The sequence below is a fragment of the Semicossyphus pulcher genome, unplaced genomic scaffold (genome assembly GCF_022749685.1).
Source record: "Semicossyphus pulcher isolate SPU_LCO1_2020_fin unplaced genomic scaffold, fSemPul1.0.p SCAF_16, whole genome shotgun sequence".
In the NCBI taxonomy this organism is placed as follows: domain Eukaryota; kingdom Metazoa; phylum Chordata; class Actinopteri; order Labriformes; family Labridae; genus Semicossyphus; species Semicossyphus pulcher.
The window spans coordinates 2,702,434-2,722,942 of NW_027211670.1; the positions used below are offsets into that span (position 1 = coordinate 2,702,434).

A 20,509-nucleotide genomic window follows, 5' to 3' on the forward strand; every position below is an offset into this window, starting at 1 on the left:
ACTCCTCCACATCCCGCAGGAGGAGACGTCTGGGCTAACTCGCTGCCTCCGCGTCCAGACCCCCTGGAGATGGGAGAAAACGGATGGATGGCACAAAAGCAATCCTACATGCTCCACGTCTTAATGATCCCTTTTTAACCCTTGACATACCTTCATCACCTGAAGACACTGTCCTATGAGCCAAACCTACTTAATGTTTTTCAATGGGTTACAGTGGGTAACGTGTACTGACGGAGGGAGTTTCTTTGCACAGCAGATGCTTGTTAAATGATCACGTCTGACTTGATTCAGGTGTGATTTGTCTCTGAAGACAAACTTGATTAAAGCCTTGATCAGGTATCAGAAGCAGCAGATAAATCTGCACTGCTGGCTCTCTCCTGACAGACTTTCATCACTCCGTTGGATGAGACCTTCCTGATGAGACCTTCCTGATGAGACCTTCCTGATGAGGCTCTGTGAAATCTATATTCTGTTTAACTGTCTGGCTTCAGATTATACATCCTACAGTGGGCGTCTGGCCTCGCGCTGTCCTTCCTCCCGTCTCCTTTATTCCCTTTTAAGGACCTGGGCTCTGGCTGAAGAGTCCCCAAATAAGGGCAACATTTAGGCAGAAGGGTAATCTAATATTCCCTCTTCCTCTGTGTGATGCAGAGTCTTCCTCCTGTGTGGGAACGTGCTGGCGGTGTGCTGTGTCACCGATGAGGAAGGTCACAGATGGAGCACAGAGATGTTTTACACATCAGTTTGTCGCATAGAGAACTTTAAAGTAGTCCTCATGTCTGTGACGAACTCTTCTTCTACGCTCTGTGATACTCTGGTCCTCCTCTCTACATTAACCCTGTAATATTCAGCTGGTGCAGCAGCAAAGGTCAGAGAGGAAGCGAGACAACATGTATGAACTAGTACTACACGCTTCAGCCCAGGGGCTCCCACATAAAGCCAACGTCTGTGACTTATACCCGGTTCAACCCTCCCGACTATCAGAGCAGGAATCTGGCACTAATGCTCGGCCAAGATTAAGTGGTGATGTGAGGACTTCACAGATCCAGTTTAAACCCTCTGAGCGGCTCATGGACTCATGGGAGCCGTCCACATAATCTTAAACATGTCTGATATTTAGGATTGATAAGAGCAGAGCGACAGTAGCCTCTGAGAGAGACGGAGAGAAGAAGACCAAAAACATTCCAACTCTGGGGCTAACATTAGCTTGCATGCTACTGTGCTGCTGTACGGAAGACTATAAAGTACAATCTCACTTCCTGTTCTTGAAGACATGTTGACGGCGTCTCCCTCAACGTTTTCTCATCCAGACTAATGTCTACATTTCTGCTGCCGTCTCTCATTCAAGAGGGAAAGTGTCCACTCAGACGCTCCCATTGCTCCTCCATCCATTATCAGTCTGTTTGCCTGGATGTGTTTTACACTTCCTCTGAAGTTATGGGAGCACGAAGAGGAACGTGTGACGTGGACTTTAAGCTGAAGTTTAAATCCTGAGTTTAGTTCCTCTCACGGTTTGGGACTTCAGATTCCCTGTCCCATTGACTGTGGTGCCTTTGAGTGATCCCTTGAACTTAACCCTTTGTGTGTCTGTGTCCGTGTGTGTGTGTTCAGTCGCTCCGGTGTGATTGAGAAGTTGGAGGCCTTGGAGCTGGAGAACCAGGAGAAGATGGAGGTTGAGGAGTCGGGGAGGAGCGGAGCGAGACAGGGCCGGAGCGAGCACCGGCGCTTCAACAGAGAGGTAGTGTGTGTGTGTGTGTGTGTGTGTGTGTGTGTGTGTGTGTGTGTGTGTGTGTGTGTGTGTGTGTGTGTGTGTGTGTGTGTGTGTGTGTGTGAGGCTTGTAAACAGTGTCTTTAAAAACATCACATGGCAGCAGAGCAGCTGTGACCTACGAGCGTGTTTCTTCTTCGACTTCCTGTCCCCCTCCTCTATTTTCTATCTCTTCCCTCCGCCCTGGCCTCGTCCCGCCATCCTTCTGTTTCTCTGTCCTGTCTTTGTTTTGGTTTGAGGTCAAAGGTCAGCAGTGTGTGCTGTGTTAATTTCCAGTTTCCATTCTGTGGTTGGATTCCCCTGATGATTACACTTCCCTTTCCCACCCGAGCCTCTGAACGTCAGGAACACACTGACAGAGAGGCTGTGCAACACTCTGCAGATAAACTATCTCTTACACACACAGATAAAGATGCATGTACTGCCAGTGTGTTTTGTACCACATGCACACATTATCTCACTGTTATTTTTTGGGCCCGTTAATCTTTTTTTGATAGGACAGTGAAGAGACGGGGAATAAGGGGAAGAGAAGTTTGGGATCGACCCAGTGACCTACCTATTTGTTAACCTTACTGTAGCGTTCAAACAGCACACACACATTTAGTGTTGGCAAGGGAAGCTTCACGCGGCACAAGAGCAGGAACAGCTGAATGTAGCAGCATTTTACCTGTTTTAATCATCTTAAATTCAAGTACAAGACACATAAAAATATAACTTGTGAAATGCAGTTTATCTTTTCCCTGCTTCGGTGTTAAAAGTGTACAAACTTTGTTATTATGATATAAGATGCAGTACTTTAATTGAAACTACACACAGGTACCACAAAAGTACTGAAACAGGAGAAATTAAGCACATCGTCCCAGACCTCCTCAGACCTCAAACAGAAATACATTGATAATGTGCTAAAATGATCTGTGAGGAGTCCAAGTGTCTCTCTGTTTACACTATCTTGAGTAAATAAGCTTTAAACATGTTCTAAGTAAAAAACCTTCTGTGTGTGTGTGTGTGTGTGTGTGTGTGTGTGTGTGTGTGTGTGTGTGTGTGTGTGTGTTCGTGTGTGTGTGTTCGTGTGTGTGTGTTCGTGTGTGTGTGTGTGTTCGTGTTCGTGTTCGTGTTCGTGTTCGTGTTCAGGATCAGCGGCGTGATCAGGGTCTGGATTTTCCCTCCACGCTGCCTCCTCTGAGGAGAGCCAAGTCCCTGGACAGGAGGACCACCGAGTCGGTCATGACGGTGAGCTAAAAACTGACTCAACAATGTTTCATCCCCACAGCATCGACTGTCTCTGTCAGAGGTCATGACGCAGAGAAACACCAAACATCAACATGTTCCCATAGACGAACTGACTCATTAAGAAACAATAAACAGGCTGAAAGGATGCTGAAGGAACTTCTTCATGAAGCAGGTTTGTAAAAAGTCTGAGTTCATGCTTTGTCAGGTCTGTCTGCAAGATGACAAGAACACTACTTTAAAATGGCTGTTTTTTGAATGGAGTTTGGTTTGACTGTTGGTGATACAAAGTCAGGAGAGTCTCAAAGCTGTTTGGATGTGATCACAGAGCGTCACTTGAATTTCAATCTTTGCATGGACCTTTGATGAAACTGCAGAACGATTGGGCGTCTGTTCATGTTTAATACTGAAACCTGAATAAGGAGTCGGGTCATGTTGAGCACTTTTACCTGACTATAAACCAATTGTCGTGCCGTGATGGTTTCAGCTCTACACATGAAAGCAGAGTTTGACTCCTCACGTCAGGCAGCTGGTTTTGTCCCACAGTACTGCTAAAAAGCTGCACACAGACTCTGATAGAGGAAGGTGTTAGAAATAACAGCACATTATGAAATTAACTACCTCTTGAATATTGAATTCCCTCTGTAGGCCTGTTGGTTTCAGTGTGTTTCAGTGTCCCAGACAAAGCCTGTGCTGTTCTGCTAAGCTGCAGATTCAGGGTCAGCATCAGTGCCAGGTCTTCAGCTGTGTGCAGAGAGGTCAGCGGGTTGTCGAGGCTGTTAGCCTGGACTCAGTTAGGTAACAGAGTTAGCAGAATTAAACATTGTGAAACATCTCTGTGGAGGCCTACAACAGCAACAAAGATCTACAGGAGAAGTTTCTAAATTAAAGGATGAAGAGCAACTTTCAATACACTGCACAGATGTTAGCGTGAGAAATGCTCTTTTTTTAAGCTAAGGGAATATTTAGAGCGAAGTGATTACGTGCAAAGTCACAGTGTTTCACTTTGTCTCCTCTCAACTCTCAGATTCTCCTGACGTCCTGACGTTGCATCAGAAATGTTCAAACCAAACCCCATTCAAAAAACAGTCATTTTAAAGTAGTGTTCTTGTCGTCTTGCAGACAGACCTGACAAATCATGAACTCAGACTTGTTACAAACCTGCATCCTGATGTAGTTATTTCAGCATCCTTTCAGCCTGTTTATTGTCATTAAATCTCAGTAACATCTGTTTATGTTGGCTTCATAGCGCTGTAGTAAGACAGATCTCAGCCCACGTGTGAATTGCTAGATACAGTGAAACTGCCACTCAGCGGAGACAGATGGACAGGCGCTCCACAGCTGAAACAGAACGCCGGTAGTTGGTGTCCCTCAGAGGAATCCTGGTACTGATCCGAGCTCACAGCTCATCACACTGGGCACTGGTCAGCCTCGAGGAGCTGGAAGCAGCAGGAGAGTTCATCGGACACAGCTCAGGAGGAGGAGGGGAGGTTAACCAATTGTGTGAGAGGACAGGAGATGATATGAACACAGACAAGACAGGGTTTAGTTTTCTGATGTATCTGGAGGAACAATATTGATGCATTAATTTTAACCAACGAGAATCACTGTAGAAAGATCTGCTGTCAAGGTCCTTAGAGTTACGAGAGGCGGTTGATTTCCTTTTCTTTCGGTCTGAACATAACTTTAAAATCTTGGGCTGTTAATGAAATCCAAACAGTTCGGTGTGTTCTTTCTATTTGAAGTTGAAAATGCCTTTTCTCTGATGTGTCTTTGGCGTTGTTGTGGTGGTGTGGATGTCGTAGGCCAAACCTCCGTGCTGCAGGGGGCAGTGCAGCCCCCTCCTCCCCCTCTCCTCTCCAGGTTATTCTCCTCATTCTGCTCCTCCTGTGTGCAGGTTTTACACGCTGTGCACTCGTTCTGTGCCGTGTGTGCTCATGTATTTCTGTCGGCTGGAGACCGCTGTGTGTCTGGGTGTGTGTGTGTGTGTGTGAGTGTATCACATCTTCCCACTGCTTCCTGAGGTCACGGTGCACCTGTGTGTGTTATTGATCACTGTGTTCAGCTGCAGCAGCAGATCAGGCAGAAGTTGATTCTGATCATATCCGATTTAAATTCTTCTGGTCAACTTCTCCCCTCCGCTGTCTGACTGAGCATGCTGCTTTCTTCAGCAGTAGCACTGTGATTGTGTATCTGAATGTGACTGTCAGTGTTGTTATAGTTAAAGGTAAGTGATGATTTTCTGTCGAGCATTTTAGAAGAGAAAACTCTAGTGGAGCAGATACAAAAGCTTGTGAAATGAAGGTATTGTGCAGTTTATGACTGAAGTATGAAACTGTCTTCAGTGTTGAAAGAGTTTATGATATAAATCTGATATAAATATGAAGTTTATTTCACGAGGAGGCTTTCAGGTGTGAACAGGGACGAGGCAGAGGGACGACAAAGTTCAGGCTGACAAATGATATTTTTACACTTTTTGGAGGCATAAAGGCCTTTACATGAATACAGTGAGATTTATGTGTTTTAGAACTCTTTTATTACACTAAGAGTTAAAAAAAAGCTGCTTAAAACTTTGATTTTACAAAGTAAACAAACGAAACAAAAGAAAAAACGAGCAAGCAGCATTTTCACGTGGTGACAAAGACAGAAGCAGAGACACTCTAAAGAGTGGCTCAAGCTAGCTGAGCCATGCTAACAGATTATCATGTAAAGCACAAGAACAAACCACATTTTGAGCGTTTATGTTCTTTTATAAATCTAATGCAGCAAAACTAAAATACTGAGCGGCTGATAAACACAACACTGAAGCTTTTGCTTCAGTTTTTTATCAGTTGAAATAAAAGTGTACAAAAATGTTCTTTAAACACATTTCTCCTCGTGTTTGTTCTTCACATGTGTCTCATCAACATGTTAACAAGCTTCTTTCTTAGAAAAGAAATGCACTGTCAAAGATAAACATGATTAATACAGAGATGAGCAGAAACTGGACAGTGCAATGCTGCAAGGTCACCAGAGGTCAGATCTAAAGGCTGAAACTTTCATACTTTAGATATAAAACGCACGACTTGTTTGCCTATCTGCCCCACTACATGGTGTGTACGTAACGGCTTCTGAATCTGTGCATGTTGAAGATGTTTTTACAGTATTATTTTCTCATTAACTCGTCTTTTGTGTTTTTTGTTTTTAGCCTGATTTACTAAACTTCAAGAAAGGCTGGATGGTGAAGCTGGACGAGCAAGGACAGGTACGTCACCGGCTCATGGTCTGCCTTTAATACGTATAACTACAAATACAAAATACAAATACCAAATCCATAAAATCAATCCTTCTTTTTGTTGCTGATGTTTGAGTCTGAATTAACACATGAACTAAATATAACTTCAGTGAACCTTTGAGTTCAAACAGCATCTGAAGCCTCCACCTGAAGCTCACCTGAGTGTCTGCAGCTCTCTGTGGCCTTTCAGAGCTCAGTCACACTTTGATGTTTGTCTTCAGTGGACTTAAAAGACGAGGGCGGAGCCTGAACGCTCTGACACACCTCTTTAAATGATGCACAGACAGACTGTGAGCTGCACAGGGCAGCTCCTATTGATCGACTGCAGGTTCAATAAGTGATTCTTATATGTGATGATCTGAGCGAGCTCTGTGCTCTCTGTCTGTTGTAGTGGAAGAAGTTCTGGTTTGTTCTGACGGATCACAGCCTGAGATACTACAAGGACTCCATCGCAGAGGAGGTGAGCGCTTCCTGTTCATTTCACTGTTCATGATGTTTAACTAACTGTTCAACTAACTTTTTGTCTCCTCTTTCCTTTTCTCCTCTGTGTGTCCTCTCCTTGTTTCCTCTTCCCTCGTCTCCTCTGTGTGTCCTCTCATTTCTCCTCTTTCCTTGTCTCCTCTGTGTCCTCTCATTGTCTCCTCTTTCCTTGTCTCCTCTGTGTCCTCTCATTGTCTCTTCTTTCCTTGTCTCCTCTTTCCTTGTCTCCTCTGTGTGTCCTCATTGTCTCCTCTGTCCTTGTGTCCTCTCATTGTCTCTTCTTTCCTTGTCTCCTCTGTGTTCTCTCCTTGTCTTTTCTCTCCTTGTCTCCTCTGTGTGTCCTCTCCTTGTCTTTTCTCTCCTTGTCTCCTCTTTCCCTGTCTCCTCTGTGTGTCCTCTCCTTGTCTCCTCTGTGTGTCCTCTCCTTATCACCTCTTTCATTTTCTCCTCTGTGTCCCCTCTGTGTCTCCTTCTTGTCTCCTCTCTGGGTTTCCTCTCCTTGTCTCCTTCCCTTGTCTCCTCTCTATATGTCCTCAGGCCTCTGACCTGGACGGAGAGATCGATCTGTCCTCATGTTACAGCGTCACAGAATATCAGGCTCAGCGTAACTACGGCTTTCAGATCCATGTAAGAGACTCCTCCTGGAGCACACCCGTCTGTGCTGCTCATTTACTCAGCGTGCTCATTAAACCAGATTAAAAGCTGCTCATCACACACGTCTTTATTTCTAAGCCTCTGTCAGGATATCCAATCAGAATATTGTGTTGAACAGCTTCATTGCCGTCATGTCTCTGTCAGTGTTCTCTGCTCCCTGTAGCTGTTTACATCAGGATTATTGTCTTTAACTACTGCGGTCCCTGTAAACTACGCTTCTGGCTATTTTTGCAATTGTTGTATGACTTCATCAGTAGGTATTGTAGATTATTTTATATATTTAATGGTGTCTTTAAATGTTCAGACCCAGGAGGGAGTGCACACTCTGTCGGCCATGACAGCAGGGATACGCAGGAACTGGATCCAGGCGGTGATGAAGAACGTCCGACCCTCCACTGCTCCTGATGTGGCCAGGTCAGTACGATCATCACGGCTGTTTTTCTGAGTGTATGTAGCAGCAAAGCGCTTATAAAGGTGTTTATATACGTGTAAAAGATTTGATGTATATAAATGCTTTTTCTCTGCCTCCAGCTCCACAGAGGACCACGGCTCGTTCTCTCCTCTGGAGGGTTTGGTTCGGCCCGACGTCACCCAGGACTCTCCCTCCTCTGAGGCCTCATCTGTGGAGAGAGAACCCACCCCGGGGGTCACAAAGAGCCGAGCGAGAGAGCGCAGGAGAGAGGGTCGATCCAAGACGTTCGACTGGGCGGAGTTCAGGCCGATCGCTCAGGCTCTGGCTCAGCAGAGAGCTCAGGAGGCCGAGAGCCTGCAGGCAGAGTTGGGAGAGCTGGAGAGGAGCCGAAGGAGGGAGGAGAGGAGGAAGAGGTACGAGTCTGTGACCAGCTCGTCAGCGGAGAATACGTCGGTTAAAGATGGAGGGAGGACAGAGTATGAGGGCGGAGAGGGAGTGATGGATTCATTAGAGAGGCAGCAGAGGGTGGAGGAGGTGATCGAACAACACTGGCAGCAGGTGGAGAAGACGCCGATACGGGACGAGAGGAGGGTCCCTTTGCCCAGCACGGTGCAGAGCAGAGACACCGCAGACCTGGAGCAGCTGCTGGACAACTACAAGCAAGGGGTACGTTTACCTCAGAGTGTGAGAGCGTGGGGTGAAGGATGAGGTGTCCCCCTCCCCGTCTGTTCAGCCAGGGTCACATTCAGTCACAACAGTTTGCAAACCAGCTGAATAAGCAGAAAGGTATCTGCTAAGTTATCAGCTCTGTACGCTAGCTAACATGTCAGCTTCACAGACTGACAGGACGAGCTTCTGCACAGGATCCTGAAGGTCTCCACAGCTTCAGATGATACGCTTAAAACTACAACACAGGGCAGTGAAGAGCTTCTTACAGAAGAACAACATCAGTTTTATCCACCTTATTCCTACCCCCCATGATCCTTTGTGTAAATTATGGGTGCGACTTCCGCCGCCGCGTCAGTCACTGAACTGGAACCGGCGTTTTCCGTGGTAACGGCTGAAGCTAACCCTCTTTTTCTGAGCGTTCGAGAAATAAAACATGTGGGTCTAACGTCTAACACACCTAAAACGGGATAATGTCATCATACCGTAAAAGGAGTTAAAGGAGGTGGGACACGACCTCATGTATTTAAAGGCAGACATAGAGCCCAGCCAGTACCTTTAAGTCCCACATCACCGGGCCTGGGTTTTAGTTTCAACATTAGGTGATATTCTTGTAATTCTGAAACTGTTCATTAAGCTACAGTTTTAGCTTTGTCTGATTGTTAGTACAGCCACGAACCGCGCAACAGGTACCAGAGCTCCGCAAGGATATTTTAGTAACGCCAGCACATTTTTAAAGAAAAAAAACACAAAGAAAAACACAAATAACAGTTATCAGAGTTATAATCACTTGTTGTTTCGAAAGTACCGCTGTTGTCGATGAGCAGACAAGCCGGCAGTAACTAGCTTACTACTACTTCTGCTATCACACCGGAAGTTGCACTCACAATTTTATCTACAACAGCGCGCCTAGGAATAAGGTGGATAGTTTCAGCAGCTCATTGTTTTCCCTGGTGTTGATCAAACTCTCCCGCCTGTGATTTAAAAATGCACTCTTTAAAATCATGTTCAGTAGTTCACTAGTGGCTAATTATAGGCTAATTCACATTTCTTTAGAACTCCATTTAAGAGGTAATTATTGATAACTTGCTCTGCAGATCGAGGACCTGAAGGCCCAGCTGGAGAGCTGTCACCAGCAGCTGCTCGACTCCAACAAGCACAAGCAGGGCCTGGAGCTGCAGCTGAGGACGGCTCTGGAGAGAGAGCATGACGTCCGGACGGGTTACATCTCCCCGGTGAGTCTGTCTCTCTATGCACTGACTGTGCTCCGCTTTAAAGCTGTAGATGTGATGCGTATATTGAGCCGTGTCTTCTCCTCCATTTTGTAACATCCTTTGCATGTTGTACTCGTACTGAAGAAACATCAAACAAACTGACATTAAAGCAACAAAGCAGCTCCAGAAATGTTCCTTTGCATGAGGTCATTGCATGTAAAAAGAGATCTTATTACTACATTGGCTTCTCCTGGTTAATCTCTGTTAGAGGTCTGTGACTGAACTCATGCCAGCAGCTCCTTCAGTGTGATTTTAGGCCGCAGGACGTTAGTTTAGTGTTTGTGACTTTTTGAGGACTATTTCACTCTAAATTAAAAGTAATAGATTATTTTTAACTATAAAGTTTTTTATTTCATAAAAAAACAAACAAAAAAAAAAACATTTATTTTTCTCTATTTCCCATTTTCAGGTTTTTATTTTTATTTATTCCTAAATAACTATTTGATTGAATTAATTGCAGAGATTCTTCATAATTTTTAATAATATCTTTATAATTTATGGAGAAGAAAGTTGGCAAAAAGGTACAAAATAAGTATTTAGTACATACAAACTTAATGAATATGCCATTTAATGTACCAAAACTATTAAAATACATGTAGGCATTAATTAATTAATAAAATCAGTTGAAATGTCGGTTTTTTGTTTTCATTATCTTATTATTTCCCCTATTTATTAACGTTTTTCCGTAATAAATTCTGAATGTATTTATATTTACTTCATGTCTTCATACATTTATGTAATATTTTCCCACCATATTAATTTCCCCAAAGTGAATTATTGCTGTATTTCACTGTTATACAGATGTAGTTTTTAAATTCTTTATTCTTTAATTTTAGCAGCTTCTACCCTCCATATAAATATATTCTTTAGCGTGCTGTAGTCCTCCGTGGTCACTGTAGCTCTGACACGTTTGGCTCAACATGTTTGAACTATAACCTCTCGGCCTGTGTTCTAATTATTTGCATGGACGTCAGACTGTCATCTTCTATTAACTGCTGTACAGACCATCCATCTGTTGTTCTGTTAACATTCATGTGAATAGCTTTGTGATGGCATCAAGTGTGCTGATGGATGAGACTCTGTGCTCGTGTGTGGACAGATGAATGGATGAATGATCTCTGTTAGAGACGACTCGGTGTGAGTGAAGTGAGGCACTGCTGTGAGTGGATGCATTTGTTGTGTTGCTTTTTGTTGTAGAAGCAGAACACTTAAATGACCTGCAGTGAATCATGGAGAGAGTTTGAAACTATATTTAGGTTGAGTTGGGTAATACTGTTCACCATCTCCACTCTGACAAAAATGCTTTGGTGCAAGACATGAGCTTGGACCAGAGAACCTCAGAAATGTGTTTGTAGGAGCCGGTATGCCTTCCATCCATGAGTAAACCATCTAGCTGAAACTAATATTACTGACCACATGAAGTAACTTCTAACCATTAATGTGCATGCTCTGTTGTGATTAACTAACCCTGGCCATTTAATCTCTTTCCTTTGCTTTGAATTCACACCATTAAAACTTTAGGGACCTTTGGATTTGCTTTGAATCACTGTTAATTTATGTGTTCATTTAATGTGGGGTTGTCGTGGGGGAAAGCTAATTGTAAAGTCACTTTTTAATAGCAATTAAAGGGACATGATTGGTAGTTAACCCTGAAAATGATTAGCAAGCTTTGTGTGTCCCCTGCTGTGTGTTAACCAAATGTTTGGTCCCCCTTTTCCAAGCTGGAGCCCCCTTTGGGTCTGGAGGCCGATGTGACGCCCCAGACGAAGAGGCCCGAACTGGTTAGTTCTCAAGCTCAGAGCTTAACAAAGAAGTACCAGGAGACCAAAGAGCTCCTGAAGCTGCAAGAGCTGAAAAAACGCAATATGCAGGCACAGCTTGGCCTCTCACTTTCTCACCTACCCGTCAAGGACCCTTACTTTTCTGAACCCCAAAAACCACCCATTCTGGAAGGCCCTCCCCCTGAACCGGTGCAAAAAACTGTTAGCTTCTTGCTCATGGACAGCACGGAGGCAATCCAGGAGCTAGAAGACTTTATAACTGATAAACCTCTGACCCTTAAGGAGCTGGCCAAACTGTTAAGATCCCATCCTTGTAATCAAGAGACATCAGAGAAACTTCAGCTTCACAAGCTCTTGGAGACTTGGAAGTACCAGCAGGAGGTAGAAAATGAAACATTAAAGAAGAGTTTAGCACGGGCAGGAGAAAGCATCCGTGAATACGAAGCCCGTCTTCTAACCATGGAGGATTTAGTGGGGAAGGTTCAGAAGCAAGGTTTTGAAAGCCTGAAAAGCCCCTACGGCCCCCTCTCAAGAATCGAAAACCACTCTGAGACAAACGACATGACGGTTGGGATGCTCTCTCAGAAGGTCGAACTTTTGACAAGTGAAAACGGGGCACTAAAACAAAGATGTCAGGAGATAGTGAACCAGCTGACCGAGGCCGACAGAGAAATAGACAGACTAAAAGCTGAGCTGATCACCAATCAGGGCGGCAAACAGCATCATCTGGTCCTGGAGGAGCTGAAAAGCCTGAAGGCTGAACTGGCTGAAAACCAGGCCAACGCTATAGACAGAGAGTATTACGAGAGGGAGCTGAATGAGAAATCTCTGAGGCTTCATGAAGCCCTGGTTACGTTGGAGGAGCTTGGAAGCACCCTGAAAGACACTGAGAAGAAGCTGCAGCTGAAAGATGCCACGCTGAAAGGCCTGGGCTATCAAGCAGATAATGAGGAAGAGGAGTTGCAGCCAGAGAAAGAGCAACTCAAAGGGCTACTGGAAGCCTCACAAGCAACGTTATCTGAGACGGAGGCAAACCTTCATTCTAAAGAGCAGAGGTGTTTGGAACTCGAAGCCAGGAACAGTCAACTAATCGCACTTAATCAGGAGACAGAGAGAGTCAGTAGAGAGAAGATTAGAGAAGCAGAAAACGAAATAAGAATGCTGCGAGAGAAGTTAGAAATGAGGACAGGTAGAGTCGAAGAGACAGTTAGTGAGTGTGTTGAGACAAGAGAGACGCAGGTTGACCATAAAGGACAGATAAAGCAAGTAGTAGAAGAGATGGAGATGAGGTCAGAGGCGATTAATCAGGTTTTAGAGATGTTAGCAAAGGTAGATGTTAATGTAGAGAAAATGATCAGTGGTTTAAAAAGCACTTTATTTGGTTCTTTAGAAGAAGAGCCACTCTGTGTGAGTAAGAAAGACATGAGGTTGGTGATGGAGGGAGAGTTCTGGAGCCAGCTGTTGGGTTCTTCCAGAATAAACCCAGAAGGAGACAGACACCGCTTGCAACAAGGTTTTGCAGAACAGATGCTGGCACAGAAGCGCTTAATGCTCTTCTCCAGGAGGATTTATCCACAAGGTGAAAGTGAGGTTGTGACAGAGCCAGACTTTACTGCAATGTACGGATGGCTCGATAACGAAACCAATGCTCTGATTCTTAAAGAGCTAACAGAGACCTTAAAGGCAAAGTCAAGTGTTCTGGGACAGATTGCATCCAGTGTGAAGTTGGCCACGGATGACAAGCTTCTGTCTTTGGCCTTATCAAGCTTCAGTTTTGGTCGAGAGCAAAGACCATACTCTGAATATCTGCTTGATGCCCTAAAAGAAGCCAACAGGTTTTATGTGATCACCAGGCTGAAGGTCAAACATGAGAAGGAACTAAAACAGAAGCAGACAGAAGTTCAGACTGGTGGCTTGGATTGTCCAAATTGTATCAAATTGAGAGAAGCCACAAGAAGTCTTCAGACTACAGTGGACGATCTGCAGAGTCAACTCTCTAAGGTCTCTTTGACAGCCGCCACGGGGCCACAAACTTTGATCCAGATTGAAGGAGAGCCCATTGACTCACTGGATAAGTACATTGAGCTCCAGGACATGGTAGCCAGGCATAGCAAGGAACTACGAGAGGTCAAAGACGCGTACGAGCTGGACGCTGAAAAGTTGAGGCAGGAGATTGTGAAGGCCAGGGAGATGCTACAACTCCGAGCAGAAGAAAATGTGAAAGAGATCGACTCACTGACAAACTGCATGGAGAACCTGAAGAAGAAGCACGAAACAGAAAGGACAGACCTCACGGAGAGGTTCGATCAGGAAATGGAAGAGCTGAGAAGCCTGATGACTCCGGCAGACCCAGACAAGATCCCAACAGAGGACCAACCGCCCCACCAGACCCCGGCTCTAACATCCACTCTGAAGGAGCGCATTCAGGAGCTGGTGACCCAAGTGTCAGTGATGACCCAGGAGATGAGACGACGCGAAGAGCAGGGAGACATTACAACTCTGCGGCAGAAATACGAGAGAGACCTGGAGAACCTGAAGGTGGAAGCGCTCCTTGTCCTTGCCGTCGTCCATCTGTGATGCCTTGTGTTCCTTTGTGGCATTCCCAGATCCCCTTTCCTCCCGACCCTCCTCCCCTCCTAACCTCGCCCACCAAACTCTCGCTCTTTGTTCTGTAAACCACTTTCCTTCTGTGTTGCATGAAAACTAACCTCCTGTAGGCTTACGTGACCTTTGACCCTGCAGTAGTTGTCTACCGAGGAACCTATTTTGAACTTGAAGATGCATTATTCAGAGAAACAATTCAACACAACAGATTCTTCCACATTACAAATCACTTCATCCTCTGAAATGAGTTCCTCTGTTCTTAGCTCAATGTGCTCGTTAAGCTAACCCTGTGACTCAGCTCTGCTAAATCAATACAGCTCTGAGCTACATTGTACAGATCTGATCGCCCTCTTCTTTGGCTGTTAATTTTAATCCCTTCTTTTTCTTAATAACGATTGATAACATGTCAATCCTCCACTTGCTAAACTTCCGTCAACAGAATTAGTAGATAATCGAGTTTGGTCATGTGATAGGAAGTTATATAAGGGACTCCATCACCAACTGTATTTGCCGATGATGGCAGTGACATGTTTTTAAAAAGGCCTTGACTTGGATTGTAAAATGACTTGGTGTGGGCTCTTCTGTTCTGTCGGTTTTGTAGCCCCACCAATTTAGACTTCGACTTTAGAGGATATAATTCCTCCATCACTGTTATGGCTGCCAATATAGTGAATATAGCTTTAATACTGTTATGAAAAGGGATGGGTATTGAGAACCGATACGTGATTGGTCAGTATCGATTAGCTCATGGACAAACGGTGCTCCTATCGGTATTTAACGTTAACTTTTATTCTTATTTAATGTCGTTTTATCTTAATCGTTGCATTCTAACGTAGCACACATCCGCCCCCTGGTGATGACGAAGCCGCCGGCATACAGACCTACTAGACTTTCTCTACATGTTGTGGTCTCATGTAGAGAAAGTCTAGTAGCAAAGTGTTCGATAGTTTGCTCTGCTGCATCTTCGTCTTAGTTGCGTCTTAAGTTCTCACAAGTTCAACAGTCTATAAATCTGAAGCAGTGCAGTGTTTGACTGCTTTAGCAAAGCGGCTAATGCTGACGCTGTTGCTAGTGTGACTGATAGTACATCCTCAGTGCAGCCTCCCGGTGACTCTGATAGCGATGCTGCAGATGGGATTAGCCAAACTAAAAATGCACATGGCACTTATAAATAAGCCTGTAGTTATTCGGTCACTGTTAGCTAGCTCTGGTTGTTAGCACTTCTAAGTTCTAGTTTAATCCATAGACAGCGTCAGTGAAGCAGCAGCTCCAGCTTCATCTGCAGTGGCTAATGTTAGCAGGAGTCAGAAGTTAAACCCATCCTCCATCGCTGAGCGAGGGAAACTGACACAGGAACAAACCGCAGGATGTCACAGAGCTGTTGCCATGGTTACTGTTATAGATTTACTTCACTGAGGTGGAGTCCAGCTGGTTTAGGTACGCTAGTAACTGATAGCTCGCCTTAGTGTGAATTTTACTTGCCACGACAGCTTATGATTCTTACTGTTAACTCCTTTACTGTTAATGTTAACTGCTGTTAACAAGAGGCGCATGATTCTGAGTTCAGTAATTGCTCCCTTGCTTTAACTGTCAGCAGGTAAACAGTCTGCAACGCAATCTTTGGGGCAAAAGTTCAATCCCAAAACTTTTTCCTCCTTTTGGTCGTTTAGAAAAAATGTCAAAATAAGGCCCATCTTAAAAAACACAGTTACATGTAAATGAGATTATAATGGAAAATAGTGAGAAGGTTAAAAGTCGAGGTTGAAAGAGTTGAGATGAGATGTAATGAATGCACCTGCTCCTTTAAAGGCCCTAGGTACTTTAGAAAGGTGTGTTAAACATTGTGTTGGATGTTGGGATTGTGTGTTAGCTGACTTAAAACTGTGCTGTGTCTGAGTCTGTGCCCCCGCCATGACCGGGATATATTTACACACACATACACAGCCTGACATGCGTCTAAATAAAGCCTGTGCTGATGTCAGAGCAGGAAGTTTACATTTGCTCTGTGGGGGGGGGGGTTCCTGGGTCTGAGCTCTCTGGGGGTTTGATCCCTGTGAAAACACGCTGGACCGCCATTTCCCCTGTTTGGCGGGAGTCAGACTGAGGCAGAGGGAGGGCCGCAGGCCGTCCACTGAGTCCTCAGATTAGTGGGAGTGAATGGAGGACGGAAGCAGGGCGAGGTGTTTAGTCTGGCCGTTGAAATCCTTTCTGGTGACACCTGCTCTGTGACAGCAGAGTGTTCGCTCGCTCTGACAGTGTGTTGATGAGGATTAATGTTCTCTCTGTACCTCGCTGAGGTGCTGAGCAGGACCTCACCTTAGATATATTTAACCTCAGGTACTCAGACGTCCCGCTATTCATGATTGAATTAGCCTATTAGCTTAACCCGACATTCCAGCACAGATTTGGCCCTCAGGCAGATTAGGATTTGCTCATTAGGTGAGACTGTCAAACAACATGTGCTCTGTTAGGAACACAGACTGTATAAATAACAGCCGTAACCACAGTGACCACGCCCACTAGTTAGTCATCTGCCTTGGTTTTTTTGGAGCCACAAGTGACCATATTTGGAGAAGGAGGTGGAGCTGAGGAGAAGGGAGGGGTTAGCAAATGCTAAGTTATCAAAGTTAAACAGCCTGCGCCTGAAGCTCATCTATTAGCTGGCTAATTATCTAGCTAACATCCTTCTCACCACTACATGACCTTCTATTTGTGTTGAAATGACACAAATAAATCAGTATACACTTAACAAGGTATCAAGCAGGTGTGGTGAGCACAGACACAGATAGCTGTTAATCAGTGCTAACACGTAAATGCAATAACAGTATAATGAGTTTAAAAACTGTGTGTGAGATGTGTTGGACGGTCTGTTAGTCCAATAAAGCGCACACACAGATTATCTGTCTGATATTTACATGAACAAATCTCCAAAAGGCTCCAACAGCACAAACACGGCCCAGAGGTTACGTTCAGTGACTGAGTTAGCTGAGGGGACACCTAGCAGACAGCTAGCAGCTCCCACCTGTCACTCAAAGAGGCCACGCCCCTAATGCTGCATCACTTTAAGCCTTAATATAATGTAAACAGGTGAGTTGTATAAAGATTCTCCCCGTACAGTTGTCATGAAGAGAGAAATGAGCTATAGAGACCCAAAGCTGTAAAGTTTAACATGGGGCTCTATGGGGACTGACTCACTGCTGGAGGCAGCCTCAAGTGGACACCAGAGGAACTGCAGGTGTTGGTCGTTAGCTTCCCAGAGGTTACTCCTTTGAAATAGTGATTTTATAAACACCGTCCGTGGACAGAAATCTTCCTCCTCTCTCGTCGTCTCTTCCTCCTTCAGTTTACTCTTCATCCTCTCTCTCCTTTAACTCCTCTTTACTCACACAGGCTCGACCTGCTCGTGGCTAACAGGCTGTCGCTTGCAAGTGATCTGCAGGATATTAATATGCACTGGTTTACACTGTCAGGTCCACGGGGTTCTTCCTGCTCAGGAGAACCCTCTGGTCCGTGTCCAGGTGAGCCGTGAACTCACAAGTGCACCGTGTTTATCTCTCAGGCCACCTGCGAGCGGGGCTTTGCAGCCATGGAGGAGTCCCATCAGAAGGTGATCGACGAGCTGCAGAGGAAACACCAGAGAGAACTGGAGAACCTGCACGAGGAGAAGGAGAGGCTGCTGGCAGAGGAGACGGCAGCCACCATCGCTGGTACGTCACAGCTGATAGCATTTGTGTTTATTTATGTTCACATACAACTGCATGAAACCCAGTTAACTCAATACACCGTGTGTGGAGAGGCTGAGATGGAGCAGGCTGACAGCCACAAAAATATATAACCCATAATAATGAGGAGTAGAAACAGTCGACCGAACAGCTGATGAAAAACACGACATGAACACAGAAAACGAAACTGTTAAACACTTGATTACATGAGACATTTTCTTCAGATAAAGAGCTCTTGCTTACGTTTACTTTGGTGTTCATATCTGCACACAATGATAGCTGATTGAGTTGACCTTTGACCTCACAAAGAGCATGTTAGATTTCTAAAAACGCTTGACATTAAAAAGCTGTTATTGTGACCGTTTTTACAGGAATATAAGATGATGCTGTCGCTCACAGTAATCAAAGACGAGGTGTTAAAGTGATACTTAACGTATTAAAGCTGTTTTGTTTGCGTCTGTGTAGCGATCGAAGCGATGAAGAACGCCCACCGCTCAGAGCTGGAGAAGGAGCTGGACAGAGCTCGCAAGGCCAACAGCAACACCGAGAACGCAGACATAGAGGAGATCCGGCGACAGCACGAGTACGTTTCACCCTGCAGCTGCACTTACACACTCTCTCTGATGATGATGCACATGTGAGACAAAAAGCCTCCAGTGTTTATATAATCTATATAATCTCACCAGCCACCTTTGTAACATTAACTCGTATCTCCCCTGTGTGCTATTATCCAGCCTGAGGTGGTTTCTTCACTATGAGCACGAACCAGAGGAAGACGCCCCTCACACTTTCACAAGTCAATAACATGAAAGGGTTAATCGTTCAAAGTAAAATACAAATTTATCTCCAGTTTTTATGTTCAGGCTTCTTTGAGGACAAACATCAAACACTTTCAGGTTCCTGCTTCTTACATGTGCCGATGTGCTGCTTCTCTTCGTCAGGTGTTACAGTAGCTGAGACACAATCTGAAGACGTCACGGTGGGATCTGGGGAACTGTAATCAGCATTTTGCACAATTTTCAAACAATGAATAAATATAATTTCTGAAAAGTTCAGAGAAAAGCAGCCACGCACGAGGTGTGAAAAAAGGATGGTGGCATAAAAAGTTCTTGTAGTGTTGATGAAAACATGAGGACGGTCTCTGAGCTCGTTAAAGCTTTGATTGGATCAGATAAAGTTTCTGCAGCTGTCGTCAGGACATGTTGAGACTGGTGCTGAGTTCCTCTGTGTTCACTCTCACCTGTCTGCAGCACACGGTGACGTGTGAGCAGGTGCTGACAGTAAATCAAACAGCTTTTCATTAAGCTGACAGAGCGGCTCACTGCTCGCAGGTCTGTGTGGCTCTGAACCAAACACAGAAGAATAACACAGGATTTGAGTGCGTCCTCCTCTCGTGCTGTATTCTCTCTCAGCGCCGTGTTGTGTTGTGTTTCAGGGAGGAGCTGTGTTCGTTCCAGCGGGAGATTGAGGTGTTGTCGGAGCAGTATTCACAGAAGTGTCTGGAAAACGCCCACCTGGCTCAGGCGCTGGAGGCAGAGAGGCAGGCTCTCAGGCAGTGTCAGAGAGAGAACCAGGAGCTCAACGCACACAACCAGGTGCACACACGCACGCACACGCACACCTGTGTGCTAATGTTCACACAGGGACACACCTGCCGCTCTGATAAACTGTTCTGAACTTGTTCTTTGTGGGTTTTTAGGAGCTGAACAACCGTCTGGCAGCAGAGATCACCAAGATGCGCTCGATGACGTCTGAGGACGGAACAGGAGACACCACGATACAGGGCAAAGAGCTGTACGAGTTAGAGGTGAGGCTCTCGTACAGCTGTCAGGTTAACATCCTGAATACAAACAGCAAACAGCAGCTAAGTGCTGCTCATGCTGATTCATGTTGGGCCTCTCTTTAAATAACATAACGAAGAGTCGGTCTAGACCTGGGGTCCGTTTCAGAAAGAGAGGTAACTTTAACTCTGAGTTGGTTACTATGGTAACTGTGTCTGTGAACCTAACCTGGTCGCAAGCAGGTTTTCTTCAGGAAACTCAGAGTTTCGCTCTGTCTCCTCCCTCTAGAATATAAAACCCTCATTCGACTTCCTCATTCATTCAGCCCGTCTCACGCGTGTGTTTGAGCGGTTACCGAATTAAAAGAAGAAACGTTGCGTCTCTGTGCTGCTCTGACCGCTTTGCAAAAGTCTTTTATATTTATGATAAAAAAAAAATCAAGAGACAAATCTGTGTCAAAGTCATCATTTTTAGATTTTCCACCACCACTGCCGAGAGCACTCAGATAAGACGCTGTAAGTTGTTGGATTTTTTATTTTAAACTAAAACATTCAGTTTAATCAACATGAATTATAATGTATGTGAAGTCAGCATCATGTTAGGGATAAAGCTAATGCACATTAAAACAGCCACTGAATGATATTTCATTAGTTTAATATTTAAAATATGATCAAAGTGAGGTTCAGCCATGAGCCTGTTCTGCCTGAGCCGCACCTTTGAATGATGTTCTGGTATTTTATTTTTAACTGCTTCCATGTACGTTTTTCTCCGCTGGATTGCTCCTAAATAATATATACTTTAGCTTCCGGTCGTGATTAAGTATTAAATAAATAGACCAGTTCATCTGGTAAACAGACCATGACGTC

General features: G+C 44.8%; 1 protein-coding gene across 4 annotated transcripts in view; it reads left to right on the plus strand.

The window, feature by feature from the left end:
- Window positions 1–20,509, plus strand: part of mprip (myosin phosphatase Rho interacting protein) — a 45,707-nt gene that overhangs the window by 20,556 nt on the left and 4,642 nt on the right. For 2 of the 4 annotated variants that reach the window (XM_069664040.1, XM_069664041.1), the window contains exons 8-20: window positions 1,612–1,738; window positions 2,900–2,998; window positions 6,183–6,239; window positions 6,661–6,729; window positions 7,287–7,376; window positions 7,708–7,817; window positions 7,935–8,481; window positions 9,579–9,716; window positions 11,477–14,074; window positions 17,700–17,847; window positions 18,328–18,445; window positions 19,298–19,457; window positions 19,562–19,669. In XM_069664040.1, coding sequence (XP_069520141.1) covers window positions 1,612–1,738; window positions 2,900–2,998; window positions 6,183–6,239; window positions 6,661–6,729; window positions 7,287–7,376; window positions 7,708–7,817; window positions 7,935–8,481; window positions 9,579–9,716; window positions 11,477–14,074; window positions 17,700–17,847; window positions 18,328–18,445; window positions 19,298–19,457; window positions 19,562–19,669 — 4,369 coding nt within the window. The remainder of the gene's footprint in view (window positions 1–1,611; window positions 1,739–2,899; window positions 2,999–6,182; window positions 6,240–6,660; window positions 6,730–7,286; window positions 7,377–7,707; window positions 7,818–7,934; window positions 8,482–9,578; window positions 9,717–11,476; window positions 14,075–17,699; window positions 17,848–18,327; window positions 18,446–19,297; window positions 19,458–19,561; window positions 19,670–20,509) is intronic. The other 2 variants (XM_069664042.1, XM_069664043.1) reach the window with 2 other exon arrangements.